At 38.1% G+C, this 23,631-nt stretch overlaps 1 protein-coding gene across 3 annotated transcripts; it reads right to left on the reverse strand.

Annotated features, from left to right (window-relative positions):
* Positions 1 to 1,285: 1,285 nt before the first annotated feature.
* On the reverse strand, positions 1,286 to 18,148 carry FAM204A (family with sequence similarity 204 member A). Of its 3 annotated transcripts, none has more exons than XM_068198198.1 (8): positions 18,073 to 18,148; positions 17,244 to 17,554; positions 16,195 to 16,285; positions 15,262 to 15,295; positions 14,575 to 14,674; positions 12,792 to 12,881; positions 1,997 to 2,103; positions 1,286 to 1,652 (listed from the first exon to the last, which is right to left on the reverse strand). In XM_068198198.1, exons 2-8 carry the CDS (start codon positions 17,475 to 17,477, stop codon positions 1,601 to 1,603), a joined length of 708 nt encoding a protein of 235 aa, XP_068054299.1. In that variant the 5' UTR covers positions 17,478 to 17,554; positions 18,073 to 18,148; the 3' UTR covers positions 1,286 to 1,600. The 3 variants fall into 3 exon arrangements, with proteins under 3 accessions (XP_068054299.1, XP_068054296.1, XP_068054297.1); XM_068198195.1 differs by having other exon boundaries at positions 14,575 to 14,677; XM_068198196.1 differs by lacking the exon at positions 18,073 to 18,148 and adding an exon at positions 17,671 to 17,990 and having other exon boundaries at positions 14,575 to 14,677.
* Between the last annotated feature and the right edge of the window lie 5,483 nt (positions 18,149 to 23,631).

The raw sequence follows: 23,631 nt of genomic DNA on the forward strand, positions 1-23,631 counted from the left end.
TGTTTGGCATTAATTATCATTCTACTTTTCAGTATATAACAAAGGTCAACTGTATCTAACCCATCTTCCAGATACTTAAAAAAAAAAAAAACAAAACCCAGTAGTTATGGACAGATTGCCTGTAACTTCTGTATGGGAACATTTGGAACTGAAAGATCCTGATGTAGGGTCATGGTGTAACCTGTGTGTTTACACATGCAAACATACAAATTACCTTTACAATCACTTCACTAGAGATAGCAGTTGCTTCCTTCCACACAAAAGTTTGCAAAGCAAAGGAGTTTGTAAACCATAGTGTGAGATTTATGACGTTATACTGCAGAAACCTGTTCAGCCCCCAATTTACAATCCTGGCAATTGCATTCAACTCTGTCATCATAACTAATTACAGCTAACTGCAGATTACCATACTGCAAACTCTCATCTGTGTGAAAGAAATACGATGTTAAAAAAAAGAATCAAATATCCTGAGGGCTAATGAACAAAAATGCACTATTCCATCTTGGACTGCAAACCTGAACTCTTCGAATTGCTGCCGTAAAACTTCAAATTGCTATTTGTTGGCAAGTTGTTTTAGCCCCAAGTACTTACACAGTAAATCACCATTACACTAATACCATACCTTTGGCCTGAAACATATTAATCTTGGTTAACAATAACTGACATTTACATTACCAATTCAATTCAGGCATTGTGGTGACTAAACATATAAGCAAGAGCTTCAGGGAGAAAAGTTATTAGTTTTGAATGTATACTTACTTTTCACTGAGAATAATTTTGAAGAAATATTATCATCAATTCTTGTTATAATCTTTAACATAAACATTCAAATCCTAATTGATCTGTACAACATTTGACTTGGAGTAAAATCTGCATTTGTATCTTGGGTGCAGTTAACTGTACAGCATAACAGTTCAGATATTTTTCCAAGATATCTACTTATATATTTTCATCTGGGACTTTTAAAACCTGTGTTCTTAGGAAGGAAAGAAAATTGGCAATCTGAAATATTATGAAGAACGTGGCACCAGGATATGACCAATAGTACCAGATCCTTCCAGGACTTTTTTTAGGCTTCTTTTTTTTTCTGTGTGTTTATATTTACTAAGGCTATAAATGCCCTTGGTTTAAAAAAGATAGGTTGGGTTTGCCATTTTTTATTTAGTGTCTTCCCCCAACTTGCAAGCAGAAAAGACTTACAGCATTAAGTCTGTGTAGCCCCAGAAGCAAACACACCCCTCTCCTTATACCCACACATTATAATTGCAATACAGTACAAAACACATTTGGACCAAGAATTTTATTTCAACTTCAGAGAATTTTCTATCAGATGCCAAATTCATTCTGAAATGTGTTACCTTTAGGTTTCATATCTAGGAGGAAAATTTAACACAGTATTGATGTTCAGATAGTATTTTTGCTGTATTAATTATAAGAGAGTGACAAAACAAGATAGGGCAGTTCAAAAGCATTGAGATAAATACCAGGCATTTGATGTGTTGTGTTTTGGGGGGGGTTTTATGTTTAGATTTAATTAAGTTGCCCACAAAAATTCTTCAAGTAACAACAGGTATTTGACTCCTGAGGAAAATAGGAGGCATTACATGTATCCCATGTTGCTTTTTGTTTCCCATCTTTTCTTGGCTTCAAATCTGAAACAGAGCACAAAACCCACATTAGGAATGATGAGGGTATGTGTTTTAGGTATTTAACCACATTATTCTTAACAACAACAAAAATAACTTATTTTTAATACTGTAATAAAGACATGAAGACAAATACAGTCATACAACCACCACTTGATTTCTGATAAAGCCTCTGTACTTAAGTTTGATACACTCCTAAAAAAGCCCACTAAAATCCAACAAGGTTAAACTATACAAATAAGATTAGCACAAGCCTATTTCAACTAAAAAAACATTTAACTGAGATTGTATTGTACACACTTAGTGCCAATGAAACCACAAATGTTTAATTCCACACTCAAATGACTTACCCCCAAGCAAGCTTCTTTTTCTTTTGAGCTTCTTGGGCAGCCTCTGCTTCTTGCTTGGCTTTTACGAAGTTGCGGCAAGCGGCAGCTTTGGCAATTTTCACACCAAGCTAAGACATGAAAAGGAACAAAGGAAAACTGATTAGATGCAAATGGCTCATATGAAATTTAAGCCTCACAAATTACTTGGTCTGATATTGTTTCTCAAAAGTCAATAGATACTAAAATATCTTTCAAATATTAGGCTGATGATGCACTATTAGACTGGACAAACATCTCTTGAGGGAAATAAAAAAGTGTAGGACCCTGGGGCAAGCAATCCTTTTCACCAAATCCTTCATTTTCAAAACCAAAAGCAAAGGGCAACAGCTCACTGGATCCTTTTGTTTGTTTTATATGAACAGACATATCCAAATACACGGTCTCCATTATTAGTACCAGTCTGTGACCTCAGCTATGCTAACAAAATAGAATCAGGTCTTACCAGTGTAAAAAACACCCCAAAAGACATTTTTATACAGGAAGAGCTGCTGCCATTACACATTTTTCACTAGAACCACTAGACATGTTTTAATCAGTCTGTCCAAAAATAAAAGATGAAGTGTCCTTAGTGTCTTGCCACATTACAAGCTTTTAGATAGCAAGGGTGTGATATACCAGCTTTCCATGTAGGTGAGTACCACTTCCATAAACTGATGCAAACTGTGAGAATTAGTGAATGTCAAGTGCAGGAGTGAAAGGCAGGGAAGAGTAAAGTAAAAAAAGATGGAAGAAGATACAGTGAACTATGACCAGTTTATTCCCCTTAATTACCATTCGTAACTTGTAGTTACATTTTGTGGTTGGTGCCTTGACTTGACATGAGTTGGGAAGGAATTCATTCTCCGAAGTTACTGCTGTTCTCCAAGATAAACATGCAATTCATTTACCCCAAATTGCTACAAACTGATGCAGGCAAACAGGTTTTCTTTCAATCCACATTCAAACCTCTTGAAATTAGCAAACAGTTTCTGAGTGGATATTCTAAGTGTCCCCCAAAATGTCATGGGAGCATCAGAGAAGGGGAGACCCAAGGGGAAGAATACTCTTTAACACCTTGGCTGAAGTTCCACTGTTAATGCTAATATACTTGAATAATGTGCACCATCTATACAGACAAATATTTATTCTGAGAAATGCTTTATCCAGGTAAGATGAGAGAACTCAAGAACACATTTGCAGGTGTAGATGCACTGACATTTTCCACAACTATCCCATCAAACACACAATAGGTAGGTGATCATTTTGTTAACAAAGTGGAAAAAAAAAACCCAAACCAGCATCACTACAAGCTCTTCTACCTCATGGTCCTCTCAGGGTTGAAGAATGAAGAAAGCAGCCTTTAAGGAAAGGCAGCAAGCACAACTCAGCTTGTGCTTTGTTTGAGGCTGTAAATGCTGGCAACACAAGCAGTTAGGAGCTGAGCATAACAGTTTAAAAGGAAAATAGATATTTTCATAAACATAATATTTAACAAGGAAAAACGGGACAAGTTTCTCATCCACTATTTGCATGTGTTACAACGTCCTAAATATGTACCTTTGGAATCACCTTCATGCACAAAATACTGTGACCAGCTACTTCAAAACTTTTATATTATCTACAGAATTTTCCATTTTTTATTAACAGTAACTCAATGCCAACATCTGAACTGCTAAATTTCAGGTCAAAGACTAAAACATAACATTCTTTTATTTGCATTGTCACTTAATATTTAAGGACAGCTATTAACCTTAATATAATTGCTGTATAAAAATGCTTAAGAAAACTCACCTAAAATATTAAAAAATGTTTACTTTTAAATTGAAACAGGAGTAATTATTAGTTTAAACAATAGAGCAATCTGATGGCTGAAGTCAGTCAGCAGAACCATGCCTTTATTAGAGGTATTTTACCTCCTAAGACACTTGAAAATTAACTTTTACTGTGTGATGAATAACAGAATCTCCTTAAAATACATTCTAGTAGCCTATTGAGCACTTATACACACAAAAATATACACAGGCGAGCTCTAAACAAGTGGTGCAGAAAAATCTTTTAATCTGCATTTTTTGGAAGACAGAATGAGTTCTTCCATCTTTGAAAAGTACAGAAAAAATGGGATAATAAGATCCTCTGCAGTGTATGTGAAAGCAAAAGCAGAAGCATTTTGCAGCATTGTTATAATTTCCAGGCTACATAGAGTCAAATTTTCAAGATATGAAAACAAATGTTGCATATAAACACACACAAACATTTTAGGCAGATTAAATGTCTTCTGCTCTCACCCAAACCCAGACATACATCTTCACTCCCTTCTCCCTCCCAGAAGAAATCCATAAAAGCTTGGTCAATGAATTTTACATTAAAAAAAAAAATATACTAACATTTCAGGTCATCAGATAACTCAATAAAATACAATCTTAAAAGAAGTAAGAAAGCATGAATAAAAATATATACAACAATTTCTTGTGTAGTCAAAGTATCAGCATTTTCCATATAGAACATCCAATATTTTGCTGCATTTTAATTAAGGTGTCTAAACATTATCACAAAGAACTGCAAATTGGTCAGAGCACGCAGTAAGGAAAATTAAGCTCTAAAGGCTTTTTATCACCATATTTCAGGAACCAAGGGTGTAAAATGTTCTAATTTGGGATATATTAAAAGCCATAAAAGGTCTTTCAAAAAGATTAATGGTACTTTGCTTGGATTTAAGATAAGGGCTTTAGCTGGTTGGAAAAGCAGGGCCCTGGCTAGACCCTTGAGGCATTCATCTTTACAGCCACTTGGAAGATTTGTAAAAGCGTCTGCATAACCTCAAGCAAACGCACTGCGACATTTTTTTTTAAATTCCTTTCAATTTTACAGGTTTAAAGTGTGTAAATCATACTGGGTAGTAAAGCTGATATAATGGTTCATCCTTGTAACACTATATATATATTTGTATTTTGAGACAAACTTGAAAAACAACTTAGTTTCGACAGGGCAAAGCCCTTTCCATTTTGAAGTTGACCAATAATCATGTCAAATATCTTACTCTAGATGTTTAATGTAGCATAAACGAAAATTTCCTGCTCATCTGAAATTGTTACCTTGTAATAAATATCTGAAGCTTTGCTTCTTTTTGAACACTTTCAAGGCATTTATTTAAAAATACCAATTATCATACTTTAACTTTTTATGGAATAACAGGTCGCTATGAAAAATATTTATGCCGTTCTCTTTTGTTCTTTAATTAAATGAAAACAGATGTTTTCTGAAGTAAAGCGGAACCATTACTGGAGTACTTAAAGTGTTAAGGTCTTTAATTTTTATATCAGTTTGGTCTACAATTCCTGATTGTCTTTACTCAAGCTCAACATTAATGTCAAGCAAGTTACCTAGGAGACGAAAGAGATCAAAGAGACAAAAAACCCTCAAATGTCTGATTAATCAAGCCTGCAAACAGCTTATTTCTTTTAGCCTGCATGCAAGTATGAAAATGAGATTCTGGGAGCCGTACATTGTGCAGATTTGTTCATTCTTATCAGAACAAAGCCAGCGGCAGCTTATTTCATGGATCATTGGCACTGTCATCAGTGCTACACAGAACGGGTGACAGCTCCTCATTTTGAGGCTTGAACAAAATTAGCAAAAAGTCGGCACAAATTAGCCTCTCATCTTTTTAGTAATATGACATTATTCATTTACTTTTTATCCAATTTTTAATTTTTTCCTTGTCAGCTATCCCTTTCTAGTGTTTCTTGCACAGCATCATAAAACACTTTTAAAACAAGCAAAGAAATAGCTGAAGTTGAAATAGAATGTAAAGTTCAGGCAGAAGAGTAAACATTTTTATTAAGTTGCAAGAGAATCTACTGTAACTTCCAGAAAACTTCCTTGCAAATCAGGACATTTAACATTCAATATCACAAAGCAAAGACTTGTCTTTAAGATAGGACTGTAAAATGTAAACGCTGAACGATACAAGTACGAGACAACGGAATCAAGAACTGCCCCAGAAATACTGAGGTATGAAATACAAAATATTAAACCTATAGAAGCGCCAACAAAACATCTGTATTCAAACAGGTCCCGAAATATCCTATGATCATAGCAGAGAAGCCAAACAGGCTTTTAATACAGTGTTACAGTTTCTCATCAAATATGAATCTAGTTATTTCAGGCTTGCCTCTAGCAATGATTTTCTCCTTTTATGTTATGGAATGTTATCCATTGCTGACGTATATAAAATATATAAAGCAAACAAGAATACCAAGTGGATTTTGCAGTGAAAATTGTCCCCTTTCAATGATGTGCTCAACTTCCCCTTTAAAATACTTTGTAATACCTTTGTTGTATTTTTATGCTGTGTATTACAACATCACATTATATTTGGATGACACAGTAATGGAGCAAGGACAGAAAACTGTTCTAATATTAAGCTCTTTGCCAGACTTCAACATTTAAATGCAAGTAACTTCCTCCATTCACGAGAAAACACAGCATTAAAAAATTAACCATAAGCTGTTAGATGCTTTACAGAGCCCCCTTATAACAAAGGCAGTTTTAAAAAAAGAACTGTAGTACTGTTTTCAGCAATTTCTTTATCTCTGTTCTTCTAAGTAAGAAAGCTTATTAACAAGCTTTGAACTTAAAATCACATTTACAATAATGTGCCATCAACAGTTTTATAAGCTAATTAGAAAAAAAGATTAATTAATGACTGGCTGCTAATAAAATGGCAATCATGAAGAAAGAAACCAAGGGTGCTAAGCTTCAACTACCACCAATTAAGAGCTAATTACAAACAAATTATATATGTGTTTTGCTGTGGGCTTTAATTTACTAAAATGGTTTTAATTAAAAGAGAAAACATGCTGATTAATTGAACTGCAGAAAAAATCTACAGTATAAACTGTGCTTTGTCTGTCTCTTTAATTAGACTTGTAACATCTGAAATCTTTTTTTAAGGTTTGTTAAGGAAAAGATATACATAATTAAGGGAGCATAAGAATGTAATTCTAGGTGATAACCCTGCCATGTTCCAAAGGTTAAAAGAAAACCACCTCAGTGAAGAGGAGTATTTGGAAGCACCTTCACTAAGGTAAGAAAGGAAATCCTTCACAGATAAAAACCCTCTTTTTTCTTTTTTTTTTGGGCAGGGCGGGGCAGGTGGGATGGGGCAGTTCTTCCACAACAAGAGTTCCAGATTAATTTGTGCTTGGTTATACTCCACATAAAATTGCACCACTTCAGATACCTAAAAACACTGTGAGAAATTGTGAACATTGCACAGAACTTAGAAATTTCATTTTACCAACACAATAGCATCAAGTACTAACTCCTGTCCATCTCTGACAGTCATCACAATCAACCTACCATTTCCTACCCAGGTTCTCACATGGAAACCAGTTTCCAGAATGGATCTCAGCAGTTATAACCAACAAACTGCCTTGTGTACTTCCCTTTCTAATTTCTACGACTAGAGGTTACTTGCAGACAGGAGATACTCATTTGATCATGAGAAAATGGTCAAAACTGATGCATCAAATTTTAAAGACGACAGCAGGACTGATCTTGCTGTAACATGAGGATGATATTCCAGTGAACAGTCAATTAATTTCACCAACTACAATGTAGAGCTTTCATTTAAATTTGATTAAATACCAGTGTCCCTATAAATTGCAGCTTTTTAAATCTTTCCCCAAAATGCCAGAAGACACTAAGCCAGGTGCTTAGGAAATGCTGTCAGAAAGTCTGAGGTATTTAGAGACTGACAAGTGCTACAGCAATTTAGCACACTAAATTACAAAATATTTTAAAACTTACTTTTGACAGGTAAATCTAATATGGTCAAGATTATTTGTGTTCAAGTTACAGTCCTCAGGCTAATGTGTTCTTAGACAATGTGGCACCTGCCTACCAGGCAGTCACTCAAAAAACACCAGTAAGTGCAAAGTTTGGGCTTTATTCAGGTTAGTTCTCACAATATTAGAGCCATAAGAAATCTGTATTCTGCCTTTTGAGACACCAAACCATGATTTGAGCACAGAAGTACTATGAAAAAAGCTCTTTCTCTAGGGGGAATTTAGGGAGTGGAGGTGGGGAATCTTTTAAGATTTTTTTGGTTTACCTATGAAAATAATTTTTACAAGTACCACTCCAAATTGAAACTGATTTATAGCAGAGTGAAATTACGAGACATCTGCACATACCATCCTTACTCAAAGAGATAAACACATCCAGCTATGCATAGCCACAGTACTCTAATTTATCAACATTTATTCTTCAAAAAAAATCTAGGTGGATTCCCACTAACACAGTAGGAACAATTTAATTACATCTCAAGATAGAATTCCAGAAACATTTTTACAAAGCATTAAGAAGTTGACATAATTCCAAGTGTCTGTTCCTAGCTCCATATCCCAAGTATCTGCTACTAATAATCTCAGCTATCCTACCCTAAGGCATCACCAAAAAATCATGTCATTTCCAGATAAGTGTTCACATGAACTTCATTCTCTTAATAACTTTCATTCTAAAAGGCTTAGATTTTTTTGGGTAACTCCTACATTAACATTTCTACTGGCATCTCTCAAGTTAAATAAGTCATCCTCAAATGCAATGTTCAAACAACAGCTTTAGGTATGCCAGTCTACATCTGAAAAGCACAACTATAAAACATGAAGGACTCTGCCCATGCTGGAAGCCCTGGAATGTGATAACAAAGACAGCTACTGGATTACAGTAATAAACACTAACTGTGCATATTGTACCATGCACACTGCAATGAACTGCTCGTTTTTTAATACTAATAGTACTGTACTGCAGGTATTAAAGAAATAATTCAGTAGTCTAACTGTGCTTGAAGCTCTACAGTGAATTAAGGAGCATAACCCACCTGCATTATTTTGCTGCTCAATACATTTATCAAAGCAGTGGAGATCTTGGACACCGTAATTGCATCACAGCACTGAGGTGCTCCAGCCAGAAGCTGCAGGAGCAGAGTTACTGAAGGCCTAAATTATTCTCTACAACATAATGCAGAAATGCCCATATTTTTTTCAGGAAAAAAACTTCACTTGTGTATAAATTAATGAAATCAAGAACTTCAGGATCACCAGACCTCTCAGGGAAGCAGAAGACCCCACAAGAGAACGTGCAGTGGGGATGGCCAAAGATGCCACAGGTAGAGACCTGCTAACCTGATGACTGACAGCAGGAGACAAGGGGTAACACTTGGCAGTGAGGTTTGCCCAGAGATTAGACAAAATATTCAGCAGTGTAATACATACAGTTCATTTTCATAATAGAAATGCAACTGCCAACAAAAAAGGGGGAACACAACAGCCAGTCTCAAAAGCTACATATGAACCCACCCATGCAGCCACTAGTAAATACAGCCTCATGCAGGAGGCATTCAAGTTCTAATTCTCACTCCAAAACACTGAATGCTCCAGGACTGAGAAGCTTTGTTTTAAAATCAGCATTTGTGTGTATTTGCCAAAGCAAAGGAAACAACAAATAATATATTGCCCAAAGGCTCATTTAATGCAGTGCAGTGGCATTTTCCTTAAAGAACCTGCAACAAGTACCACTTGGAAACATGAAGACCCAAAACCTTAAAGCAGTATCATTAAGGTTTTTAGAATGCAAAATTCCATGATGCACTGACAGCTGCTAGATTATGCATATTGCCTAAGTCATCAGTGATTTTAAATGAATCTGATTTTAAAAAACCTTTTCTCACTGTGTCACAACGACAGGGTATTGACAGCATCATTTTGACATTCCTTTGCTTTTTAGGACATTTCTACCGTCTATACTCATCATCTGTTTATTTTTGGCTTCATTTTTCTAAATACTGAAGCTGCCCTATCAGTTTCACAGGCTTATAAATGTTATACATCAAAAATTAGTTTCACTTATTAAGGCAGGAAACGGCTGTAAGAACTCTGGGATCTGTGCCTCAAAGCAAAAGCTTTATCAGCAGGTTCCAGTCACTGCTTCTTGCAAAAGAAAATGGTGCCGATTAAAACCCCATACACCTGATTTCAAAAAGAACACCTACCCACTGAACATTTCTCACATGGCTGCAAGGGGGGCTGCACCCCAAACACCAGACAGCTGTTTCTCACACACTCCCTGCCCCCAGCCCTGTAACACCGCTCAAGAAAAATGAAAACTATACATAAAGAGATGAAGTTGAGATAAAAGAACTATAATTCATCCACTTATTACTCCAGACTTCAGAAGTGGTGTACTTCAATACAGCCACAGTGCAGTTCCATGCCTGACTTGCTCACAGAGCTGTGTTGCATTTGGAAGTTAGAGGGATACAAATAGCCACATAATTTAAAAACTAACTCACTTTTTAGAGGCATTGTATATTAAAATCAACATTTCTGTAAACTGGTAAGAGAAAAAAAGTAGCAATTGAATGAATACAACACAAAAGCAGTGTTTTATTAAGTGTACTTGTACACAAAACAATGACTGTTTAATCAGCTTCTTCCATAATCAAATCCTCTTTTTATAGCTCTTCACTGAAACAGTCACTGTTAGAAGAATTTCCTTAGAAAAAAAGTATTTTAGAAGATCCATTAAAAAAAAAGCTTCTAAAAATCACAAAGAAAAATGAACCTTGCAGTGAGCAATGGAGCACATCTCTACAAGAGCAGAGAACCCCAGTGAATTCACATGGATTCTGCCTCGACAGAACTCCTCATGAGAGATCAAGCCAGCCATTTGAGTTTTCCTTCTTTCAACATATTATTTGTTCAGATAAACCCACTTAACCAAAACCAAGTCAAGGCTGTGAATACTAATAATGTTTCAAGCATTTTGTTTTCAGAATTACAACATGCTAATATTTGAAAGTCAACAATTTGGAGCTAATGTTCCACAAATAATAATACACTGCTGTAGCACCTGGGATATGCTAGATGTTGTATAATCCCATGGCTACCAAAATCAGATAACAGTTTATCATAAATATTACAAAACCTTAAAACTTCTTACATTAATTTGTTTTTATAGTCAAACAATTTGCACTAGAACCTCAGTATGTTTTATTGATTATAATACTCCAACCACTTTAGAGGAGATGGGATAATGACATTTGTGAAGGAGAACAGCAAGTGTTTCTCATGTTGTACACATGAAAGGTAATAAAACAGTGAGAAGCTGGTCAGACTTAAAGGGAACATCAGGACACATTCCTACCACTGTCAATAGCTGTTATCTTTGCAGACTGAAGTTTTGTGATCACTGGTGACAAGGCAGATAAGAGTCTAGTCATTAGAAACTGCCCTGAATGACTAAATGGAGGAGTTTAATGATTTTGTAAGAACACTCACTGAGGAACAGTTACTTTTACCTAACCTCAGAGAACCTTAAGAACTGTATTTCCCACTTCAAAAGCTGTCTGTTTTTAAAGCCATCACAATATTGTAATACATTGCATTAAACAGATTTAAATCTGCAATTTTACATTAAAGCTTAGTTTAAAACACTGTATTTAAGAAACATTTAAAATATTTGTATGAGAATGAGAAGCAGCTAAAATTTGTCTTTGCTTTCCTAATCCCTTTGAATTTTGCAAGCATATACAGTGGACAGAAAATTCCCATTACCTCTGTGAAGATGGAAGACTATGTAAGATAAAGGAATGAAAGCAAAAATTATATAATTATTTTTTAGTATAAATCTAGAAGATTTATAGTTTAAATCATACTTCTTAGATGACTTTAAAAAGATCGAATTTCTACTCACTGAAATAGTACTTTTTTTTTTCCTTACCTGGCTTCAAAAGTGTTAAACTATGTTATTATCCTATTTTTTTCCTCTGCATTTTCTCCCCCATGTACAACTAGCAGTGGGGAAAACAGCCTTTGTGGACTTCAGTTATTTTTATTTCAGCTGCCTCCACCTACCCTATGTGCACAAATTGAACAATTTCTTAAATGAAGGCACCAGAACTATCTGATAGATTCCTCACCAGTTTTAAGTATTCACTAATATCTGTACATACAGATGTTTTTCTCCCGCTTTTGTAGCAAAGAGAGCACAACTTTCATGAAATTACTCAGCTACACCAACTATCAAGACAACATCTTGAAAAAATTGTGTTACTTTGGACTTGGTTTTCGATATGTATTTACACACTGAACAATTATGACAAGGAGAAAAAAATATCCAACACAATTCTAAGGCTACAGCAGCAGTACAGAGAGACAACCATCTACTCCCATTCTTCTTCAGAATTCTTCCAGCCATCAACTCCTGACCAGATGAACACACAGAAAAACAGGTATTGGCACACAGCTTGGGGTTCATATGTCCTCATTTGCCCTAGGCTTGCTAAATCTCTACCTGTCTTGAGGCTTCCCAAGCTTTTAGACGAGGTATCGCCAAAAAAAAAAATTATGAGGCAGAGGGAACTGAGAGAAAGGGAACATCCTAATCCTGTCCTCTTGGCTTGCAACACGGAAAAAAAATCAAAAGCTCAACACAGATGACCAGACACCAACTCTTCTGAGTTGAGGAGTGAGCAGCAAGGATTTAAAGCACGGTTACTTGGGACAGTTCATGGATGTATTTTCAATTCTTAAACACAGCTACAGCTGTCCAAGCATTGCTAGATCAGCAGCAAAGTCCTGAAATCACTGACAGGAATCTGCTCAGGAAACAGGAAAGATGCTGCAAACAACTTTCATGTTTTACTCATGACACTTTTAGTCCAGATGTGCAAAACTAAAAGACCCCTCAGAGCTTTTGTTAACAGCCCACTTACCTCACGAATGGCTAATCTGTCACTCAGCTCCTCAGCCTTGGCAATGTCACCTTCAGCCACACACTTCTCTATGCTCAGTTCAAGGCCAGACTAGGGAAAAAAAAGGGTAAATGCCTTCAGAAGAAAAAGAACATATTTAAAAGGAGCACCTCCTTTCTAAAAATATTTCTTTCATAAAGTTCTTTAAGACATTGCATAAACCTGTAATTTCTGTGTACCACAAATCACTCTGTCTGTGTATTGTAATGGACAGTATAATTAAGAATTCACTGAGAGGCCGCCTGAGCACAAATCATTGCATTAGTTCCACCTTATGTGCAGGATAATACTATAGGTTAAAAAAATTACACGGGCTAGTTTATGCCTGTCACAATAAAATTTCATCTGAAGATCTGGCTTATCTCTTCCATCCCTGGAGCTTTCTAAACAAAATGTGAAATATATGTGTCAGGTAACATGAAGAATGGCAATTACCACTGTATCGTTACAGTTCTAAGATCTTATCTTTACCCCAAAAAACAGAGTTCTGGCACAAAGCCACTCCACTGTGATAATAAATTAAAAATTCTAGCAACCCTATGGAAAACAATGAAAAAGCTTCAGGATTTAAGGGTTGTTTTCTTATTTTCAGAGGTAAACATAACTTGTTTAATGGCAACAGTTACAACAACATAACAATAACAAGTAACTACTTCCTGGAAATTATGGTTGTAAATTTTTGATGGAGTACAGAAGGGTAGCAATGACTTCAGAATTTCACAAAAAACCTCACTCTCATAACAAAAGATAATTTACAGCCTCACTGATTTTAAATATTAGTGAACTAAAGAAAATACATTTGACAGTTCCATAACATACACTTTTTTAAGAGCTAAAAATGAAAAAGCTAATGGAATTCTTGAGAAACAGTGATCTGCAAACACTGCACTTGAATTATTTCAGGAGGTAGTTGAAAAAAAAATGCACAATTGGAAGTTAGAGTGATGGCAAATTCTGTTAAGATGCCTTTTCTGAAAATAGTGAGATGCATCTTCCACTAGTGATAATATCCCTGAAATTACAATGAAACCATCTGCATTTTAACACTTTGGGCCTCATTCCAGATCCATCCTGACCACTTTAATGACAACTAAATAGCTACCAAAAGAAAGAAGTAAACAAATCTCCATGATATGCATGTAGAAACTTACGTTAAGAAAATGAGAAACACAAAAATTATCATAAGGGAAGCTATCTGAACATTTCATGTACTAGAACTTAGAGAACTTTATAAGAAATATTATAGAACCAACAGCACTACCAGAAACTCACAAGGTATTGAGAGTCTTAACTTATCCATCGTGTGTGCCAGTTAGTTCAGATATGACTAGTTAGTTACACAGTAATATTTATGAACAGATTGTGTTATGAGTCCAGTCAAAATGTATTATGCTAGGTTTGCACCTTTAATTCTTGTAGCCACTGCTGTCAACTGAAAAATTTAGGTGACACATTTCAAAGTTAAAACATGACGAAATAAAACAAAAGTCAAACAATGCATATGAAGTGTTCTGTCTGTCACAACAGGAAAAAACAAAACCAGACAGGAAACAACCCTAGATACTGTCTTAAAGCACAGCAAACACTCAAGGACATTTATTTAAAAAGTTCACAAAATTATCCTTTCTCAGAGTGACTGTATCTTTTACTCTCAAACAGCCTCGGTTTCATTCCTGTCTCATTTAAGAACAAGTTCTTTTACTGCCAAACACAAGCTGACACTGCCCTTTGTAATAACAGTCACCTTTTGTGGAGCCCTGCTGTCTACAGGTGATTCAAATCTATCATTGATTCCAAAGTATTGTGTAAGTTCTTTCCATTTCTCGTCATTTTCCAACTGCTGACTACTAAAAACAAACAAACAAACAAGTCATTACCATAACCACTTCCCTTTCCATAACTTGCAATATCCTTTTCAAAGCTAAAATAAACTCTTCCATTTGGCAGACAGTGTCTTTTCACCCATTCAGGTTTTAAATGAAGTTAAATTAGCTAAAATTAATTATCCCTCCCCCTTTGTGTACATGTAATTTCACAATCTTGAAAGCAAGCTGATAGAATCATAGAACCATTTAAGTTGAAAAAGTTCTTTAAGATCAAGTCTAACCACAAATCTAACACTGCCAAGGAGGAAAAAGAAGGGAAGGAGCAGGCTGAACAGAAGCTTATATGAAGGAAGCAGGAAGAACATTAAGTCTGATAAAAGTTACATTAAATGATACATTTGTGTTGAATTTTAAAATCAAGCAATAACACCCCATCAAGCAATCACCAGTACAAATTCAGCCTGCCCAACAGGGACACTGAACAAATTTAAAACATATTTTACACAATGCTCAAAGCTAGGCTTTGGCTATGAATGTGGTCAGGCTTATTGTAAGTTTTGTCTGCTACTAACAGACCTCAGGTAATCCCATTGACCTGGTTATACCTTTTAGCCACTTCATCGGTCTTTCTCTGTTTTGCTAAGGGAAAAAACAAGAAAGAAAAATCCAACATTACAAAGTGATACCCCACAGCATCCAATGAAGTTAACAGAGCTTTAACTGGTCACATCTCCTTTGAAAGATCAACACACAGGGATTTTTACCCAATGATCATGTGGATTTAAACCACTCAGCTGTAAGAAACTCCTGCAATATCTGTGAAGTTTTAACCAGAACGTGCAAAAGTAATTTTTGTAGAACTACTGAAATACACTTAACCATTATAAATCATTATTAACTGAGTAAGTTCTGCCTCCTTTTTAAGAAGAGGACAAATATATTACTTGCATTATATGTAGCAATCTATCTAGAACCTCACTACAACCTTTCAAGTGATGCACACAAGTGGAAAAATAAAATCCTAGATAACAGCTAGAACACAATTCTTCATTAAAAAAAAAACACAAGAAAAAACCACTCAAAAACCAAAAACTCCAACCCCACAAAACAGCATGTATTGATACTAATTCAATAGGAAAAAAATAAATTCTGGTAATCATTAAAAAAACACCTTTTCAGCGGCTGTGAAGTTTTAACCAGAACGTGCAAAAGTAATTTTTGTAGAACTACTGAAATACACTTAACCATTATAAATCATTATTAACTGAGTAAGTTCTGCCTCCTTTTTAAGAAGAGGACAAATATATTACTTGCATTATATGTAGCAATCTATCTAGAACCTCACTACAACCTTTCAAGTGATGCATACAAGTGGAAAAATAAAATCCTAGATAACAGCTAGAACACAATTCTTCATTAAAAAAAAAACACAAGAAAAAAACCACTCACAAACCAAAAACTCCAACCCCACAAAACAGCATGTATTGATACTAATTCAATAGGAAAAAAATAAATTCTGGTAATCATTAAAAAACCACCTTTTCGGCGGCGCTTTCTTTTTCGGCACCTGTTTTCCTCTTTCACTTGCATTTTCATTTCACGGTGTTTCTTCTGAAGCTCCATAAATTTCTACAAGATTATGAAAAAGCAAGTCAATATTTTTCATTTTTGCCCCATTTTTAAGAAATTACACAGAGAAATGCATAATTACCCGCAGGGCCTTGTGTTATCTATTACATGCCAATCTATAAATTGAGACCATGAGACTGATGGTGTTAAACTGGAACTGGTGCTCATCTTTCACCACCTCTCTCTGACTTTCTGCCCTCCCTACATCCCAGGATTGTTCAGATCTGACAGTTCTCTCATAGGATGTGACACACAAAACACTTTTGCTTGTAGTGCACTCCTGAGCTATAACATGTATTTTTATTGCCTAGCTGGTAATTTGTAATCTACAAATTATTGACAGCATGGTCCTTGCACAGCAGGCTACCTACAAGGACTGAAGAATGAAAGAAGGCAACTATTTTTTGCCAATTCTTATTTTGAATCCAAAGCCTTAAACATATTTTTTTTAAGGGTTGTTTTCCCCAGTCTTTAAATGCAACTTCAAAATCAGAAGGTCATAAGGAACTCCTGAGTCTGCATGCTTGCAATTAACCCCTACAGCAAAGAGCAGGGCACACCTCCCCTTGCCAGGGGTGCAGCACCCCCACAGAGGCTGAAACACTGAGCTGTAAATCCTTACCAATGCAGAAAGCAGCTACCAAGCAGCTCAGAGCCCACGAACCACTGAAAACTCAAGTTTTATGCAATTGTATAGTAATGACAACTCCTTGCTGTGCTTTCAATCACCACCAAACTACCATTTAATTACTTCCTTCCTAAATTCCTGTTTACCTCACTTCAAACAATCTAAGGTTTGCATACTCAGATCATGTTTTATCCATTTTCAGATTTGTATATTGATTATTCAACACTGATTTATTTAAATCTAAAATCATATTGAGATTTCTCAATCTCATCAAATGGCTATTAGATTCCACTGCATTATGCCCATCTGCAGACCTGTAATGATACATACATTCCAGATATTTACAGAAACTCCAGGAGGGCAGGTTTGAGATCCACTTTCTTCATCTGTCGCTGGTACAAGAGCTTCACTGCTGGCATTACTTTCCTGTCCACTCCCCTGAACTCTTTCAGCATCTTCTTTTGCATCTTGCTTTGAACAGGAATCAGGTGATTCATCCCCATCATCAGAACTTACATCAACATCACTTTCATTCAGTCCTGGAGGTAACAGCCCACTCCACATCTTCCAGTTTACATAAGTCCACACTATTTCAAGTCACTGCAAAAACACCTGGTTACCCATCCCAACACAAAAACAACCTGCAGAAGGGAGAAACAGAAACAGCAAAACACGTCATCAGAAATATTTTTGGCTTTCCTACATAAATATCATTATATGTTTTAGACAAGCACATTATAAAGGTGCTAACACTTACTATTTCAGAAAGAAGACGAGAACTTGATTACAGAGGCTGAGACTGCCGGCTTTCTTCCCCCACTCCTTGTCCTTTAAAGTTGTGCCCCTAAGCGTTTGCTTGCAGCTCCTTTCAGTCTGGGGGCGACACTGTAGCAAACGCCTCCCGTGCCTCCACAGGGGCAACTTCCCGGGACAGCACAGCCACCTCCCCTGGCCCCGGGTCGCGGCAGGGAAGAGCCCGTCCGGGGAGCCGGCAGGCCGGGGAAGCGAGGGGGGGCCAGCTCCGGAGACAGCGAAGCGAAGAGAAACGCGGCTCCACGCCGGCCGAGGGGAAGGCAGCGGCGCTCGCCGTGCCGCCGATGCCCGCAGGGCCGGAGCCCCGCGGAGCCCCCTCAGAGCCGCCGCCCGCGGCCCTGTTTACCGGGCCGCCATCTTGGCACCGCCGGAACACGCGGCGCGCGGATTGGGCGGGGCGGCGCAGCCAATCAGCGGGCGCGCCGGTCGCCGTGGCAGCGGGGCGGGGCGGGGCGGGGCGGGGCGGTCCGGCGGGGCCCGGGCGTCCCGGGGCGGTCCGGCGGGGCCCGGGCGGGGCGGGGCGGGCCGGCGGGGCCCGGGCGGGGCGGGGCGGGGCGGTCCGGCGGGGCCCGGGCGTCCCGGGGCGGTCCGGCGGGGCCCGGGCGGGGCGGGGCGGTCCGGCGGGGCCCGGGCGGGGCGGGGCGGTCCGGCGGGGCCCGGGCGGGGCGGGGCGGTCCGGCGGGGCCCGGGCGTCCCGGGGCGGTCCGGCGGGGCCCGGGCGGGGCGGGGCGGTCCGGCGGGGCCCGGGCGTCCCGGGGCGGTCCGGCGGGGCCCGGGCGGGGCGGGGCGGTCCGGCGGGGCCCGGGCGTCCCGGGGCGGTCCGGCGGGGCCCGGGCGTCCCGGGGCGGGCCGGCCATGGCGGGCCGCGCTGTGAGGGAAGCGCGGCGGGGCTGCACGGGCGGCGTGTGCTGGCGAGGAGTTGTCAGAGTCTCAGAGCCATTTAGCTTGGAAAAGGCCTCCGAGGTGACCAAGTCCAACTTAGGATCCAACGCCACTGTGTCCACCAGACCATGACCCCGGGTGCTATATGCAGTCTTCGCTGCAGTCACGTCCCGGTCTGGTGGCTCCATCACGTCCCTGGGCGGCCCATTCCAATGTTCAGTCACCCTTTCAGTGAAAAAATTACTCCTAATGTCCAACTTTAATCTCAGTTGAAGCAACAGAAGGCCATTTCCTCTCATCAAACCTCTGACTCCCTGGGAGCAGAGCCTGATGCCAGCTTGGCTCCAACCTCCTGCCAGGGAGTCTTGGAGAGCAATAATGTCCCCCTTGAGCCTCTTTTTCCCTGGACTAAACACCCCCAACTCCCTCAGCTGCTCCTCATCAGACTTGAGCTCCTTTAAGAAAAAGAACAAGCCTCGAGTTGTATAGCAATCCTTGTTGCCATAAGGGAATATGGCATCTCTTCCAGCAGTAAGCCTTGTAGTTAAGCCACACAAAAATGTTTATGCTGGGACAGAACGGCGAAGGTCATACTCTTCAAGAATTGAAAAATCCTTCCAAAGTTCTCAGTAGTGCCTTGGATTCATGTGGTAAAGAGAAAACCACAAAAGTGCAAAGTCTGTGCAGAGCAAAGGAATTGTTTATCTCTAAGATTCTGTTACTCCTTGTCCTTTCAGCTCTCACAGGTGAGGCAGACGACACAGGTATTTAACAGCAGCCTGAATATGATTCAGCAAGAACGTCTTCCATAGAAGGAGCAACAGGAAGGGAGGCACAAGGAAAAGATGAAGGGACAAGGCTGACATCACTGAAATGTGTCTGAAAGACAGGAGGTTTCCCATCTTCCAAATAATTTGTGAGAAGATGGACTTTTGAGTGACAGTTTGACAGGCTGAAAACTGTATCTCAATATGATTATGAGACTTTTGAGAAAAGAATTGCTGACCCCAAACCACAACATGATCCAGCTGTGGACAAACAAGGGGGGAATGAGAAAAGGGCAAGGGTTATGAAGGTGGATAATTGGGAATATGGCTATGAGTAGGGATTTCTTGGTTGATCCCAGCTTCTGGGATTGGCTGTGCATGGAAGGAAAAACTAAATGCCTTTCTCGGGGACATAAATCAGATCTTCAGATTGTTTTCCTTTTATGCCATAATTTTAATACCTCAGATTCATTTCTAAAATCAATTAATTCCGTAAGTAATCACTTTTTCATGAACTACATGTAAATTTCACACTCAGCTTGCTAACTAGATTTTCCTCTCATCTGGGAAATCAATTTTTAAGAGAGTTATTTTATTTACATTGAATAATTGGTTGTATTTGGTACACAGATAACTGGTAATTAATAACTGTATTGATACTGGATATTCATTGCCATTTGTTCTAGCGAGTTGTTAGACCATTAGGCTGCATGATATTTTCTTAATGTGACCCAATTTGAAGACACTCAACAAATTAAAAGGTGTGTGACATCTTTATGACCTGTAAATTTATATGTTTGGTAGGGATACATTTCCAGAAAAGCAAATTTAATTTCATTACACAATTTGTATCCAAACATCGTGCTCCTTTTTTAATATCTATAACCAATTTGTAGCAAGAATGGCACTGGTGGTGCACACAAATGAAGTACTTGAATGTCCATATTAACTGCATTTTATAATTACAAATTAAATGTAATTGTCATTTTAAAAGCCACATGTTCAGGGTAATCTCCAGTCTTCCTACAAAAATATTCTGACTTCTCACAGGTTCTTCCATAGGAAAAGCGTAACAAGAGCTCATGCTGGACTTTCATCTGTCCAGAAGTATTTGTATTCACCAAGTAAGTGCTTGATGAAACTACAAAAGAGTTTGCTGCCTACTTATCAGAATTTACAACTTACTGCTGGGTTTTTGTGTTGAAATAATGTGTAAAGTCTTTTTATCTGCAGAAGAAAATAGAAGGCAGCACACCCTTGTGACCAACCCTGATGTCCCTACATGAAATTTGTGAGGGCTGCTATTGCGGCCAACACTTGATTCGGTGTCAAATTTTTCTGATGGCAATTTTCTGTTCCCCATTGAGCAAATATTCAAATAATCTGATTTATTTCCTTTTGGTCAACTGATCTAATTTCCTTTCTCACTTGAATTCCTGTCCTGGAGGCTTGCCAAACAATGACTCTCTTGAATGAAACGAGTCATGCCTTTGAGATTCTTGTGGAACATCAAACTGGCACAACACAGTAATTACAGCTTAGTTATTTCTGAAGCTGTTATTAAAAACGACTTGAACTTTAGACGGAAGGACTACTGCAAATGAATGTAACTTCAAGTTTAATTTGAATCTTCCAGGATCTCTATGGTTTGTCAGGTTGTAGGCAATTTTCTCTTTATCCATATTTATCTCTTCCTTTACCTGCTGTGGGATATTTACAGACACTGCCATGAGTAGTGTACTTTGTCAGATGTATTTTGGATTCTTTTTGAAACTCTCTTAATGAGTACCAGTCACAGAAGAGGTGGGAGTTGTCAGATCCCAGAAGAGCTGATGGCTATGTGTGTGTCAGGTCCCCATGGCAGGTTCTCACAGTGCAATTCACATTTCCAGGCCAGATATGGAACACACTGAAGTTCTGATCTAGTTCCTTGGATATAGGTTTGAAAACATGTTTAGCTAATCACAAATACTCCTGTACATACTTATTTCCACAAAATATACACAATTTCCTAGTGCAGAAATGAACTACTCCAACATATATTTTGCATTATTATCTGTTGTTTATTAGCAGTAAATGAGGACAATAAGAAACTTTTTCTTAAGCACTAAAATATGTCACATTCTATCCTTTTGAAATGGTGCTTTCAAACTGTGTCAAAATGATCAAGAACTGGATTCTTCTTTAAGCATAATAGGAAGGCCTTATTGTATTAGCAGATTACAGTCATTGTGTTAGTATACTATCTACCTTGTATTCATTTTTGCTAACATAATGAGAAATTTTTCTAGCATGGTTATATTTTAATACAATAAAATAGTGTTGGAAAGGCAAATTAATATGATTTTAAAGAGAGATGTAAAGACAATAAAATAGCCTCTGAGTTTTCTTTCCTAAACTTTTAATTTGATGCTAACTTAAAATATACTTTTTATCAATCCATGGAAATAATTATAGTCAAATGAACATTTAAAGTCAGTTAAAACGTTTACAGATGGCTTTTTTCCACATACTTTGCTATATAAGATCTAAATAAGTCTGCCTAGATGTTTCTAAATTTTCTTATTTTAGAGAAGTGCATAACTGATTAATGTAGCATCAAGCACTCAGCTTTAATGAGAATATTTTCGTGGCTCCATTTACAATGTCCTTGCTCCTCTGAGGTTTGCATTTTGATGAAAATTCTGACTATAGAATCAGAAAGACATGTCTGTGGTTTTCAGCATCAGCAGCCCATGAACAAGTTGTTTTCTCTACTCTTTAAAAAAGGCATTTCTAAAGCACTAACACACAGTGGGTATTCAGGGAGGAATTAAGACCTGTTTAAAATTCCAGATTGAAGCTTGGAAGATCCGTACTCAGTTCCCATTTTTGCCACAGGATTCTTGTGAGGAGTGAACAAGGTATTTTCGACGTTTATGCCTCACAGGTGGAAATGTTCTCATCACCCTTGTCTGTTGGGACCATAGACTGTGAAGGTTTTGAGCCCATCTGGACTCCAGGGCATCAATAGACACTGGCCAGGGCTGCACTGGATTTCAGAGGGTCAAGCCAAGGAACAAATTAACAATTGCACAAATTAATCTTGCAGTGTAGGTCTTACAAAAAGTGCAAGAGCTTCAAGGTGCTGATGATCTGGGTTCTCTGGAATAAGTTTGCTGCAGAAGGCAAAAGCATCAGTGAGCAGTTGAAGATGTACCCATACCAACCTTACCCTGGCTCGACTGGATCCCAGCAGGGGCAGGCAGTGAGGGTGTGAAGTTCACTTCTGTTGTGCCACAGCCTTTATTCATCCCTTTGGGGTTCCCTTGGGGCGTGGGGACTGTTGTGTTTTCTGATCTGACCCCTTTGCTGCTGCATTTGTTATTTTGAGTGTGGACTATGTTTTATGGAACCTGAAGTCATGTAATTCACTACAATGTAGAGGGTTTTCACCGGGTATTGGACAAATTTCATTGATCCAAATATATCAGTCCCAAATTTGTTGTAATGAATATAAAATCTTTATGCTGGGTTGGGATCTGGGATGCATTTCTCTGAAATAGAAGAGAAACACTCTTCTGCCATGTCACCAAATGGAGTAGCACCTGACTTTTTTTGCACAAAAGGAGTCAGAAAGTAGTTTTCATAACCTCTCAAAGAATTTTGCTTTGTGTATTAATGGATGTTGTTTAGAAGTACAATAGGGAGTCTTACAGCTCATGTGGCACTCAGATATGGAGCTAGGGCATGGTACTTAACCTCTCCTTGGTTTAGTTTGTGAAACAAACAACACTATTTTAACTATTTTTCAAGGATATTAGATAAAATTAATTAGTTTAGTATTTGTACTGCAATAAAGGTCTATATAATTGGAAATTCTTATAAGAATCTCAATCGTTTTATTTTTGTGTTAACTTTGAAGGGCTAGTTTTGTTACTTTGTACTGTATTTGAAGTGTGCTATTGTTCCATTTTTATAAATAACAGCTGATTTTTCAAGCTCCTGTACCGAACCTATTTAGTCTCTGTGTATGCCAATGCCCTCTACTGGTTTGAAACACAATCGCTCAACAGAGGGTATTGCTGTTCTCCTTTATTGAGAAAACTGTAATATTGAAATTATTTTCCTTTTGAGAGCAGCAGAATTTTGGTTGTGTGGCCAGGCTTTCTGTGAAGTACAAGAAGCTTGCACCATGGACAAGCTGACACTTGTGTGACTCTTGTGCTACACGTGTGATTCTGTGCCAGCTTTTTTGTGGCCTTCTGTGTTTTTGT

Source organism: Anomalospiza imberbis, chromosome 8 (genome assembly GCF_031753505.1).
Source record: "Anomalospiza imberbis isolate Cuckoo-Finch-1a 21T00152 chromosome 8, ASM3175350v1, whole genome shotgun sequence".
NCBI lineage: Eukaryota > Metazoa > Chordata > Aves > Passeriformes > Viduidae > Anomalospiza > Anomalospiza imberbis.

What these genes read in the sequence shown, in the direction of transcription:
- FAM204A (XM_068198195.1), bottom strand. Translation starts at nt 17,477, where the DNA reads ATGTGGAGTGGGCTGTTACCTCCAGGACTGAATGAAAGTGATGTTGAT. An exon ending in TTTCTGTAAATATCTGGAAT is followed by an intron (nt 16,286 to 17,243) that starts GTATGTATCATT and finishes ATAATCTTGTAG; the next exon opens with AAATTTATGGAGCTTCAGAA. An exon ending in AAGAAAGCGCCGCCGAAAAG is followed by an intron (nt 15,296 to 16,194) that starts GTGGTTTTTTAA and finishes TTTTTCCCTTAG; the next exon opens with CAAAACAGAGAAAGACCGAT.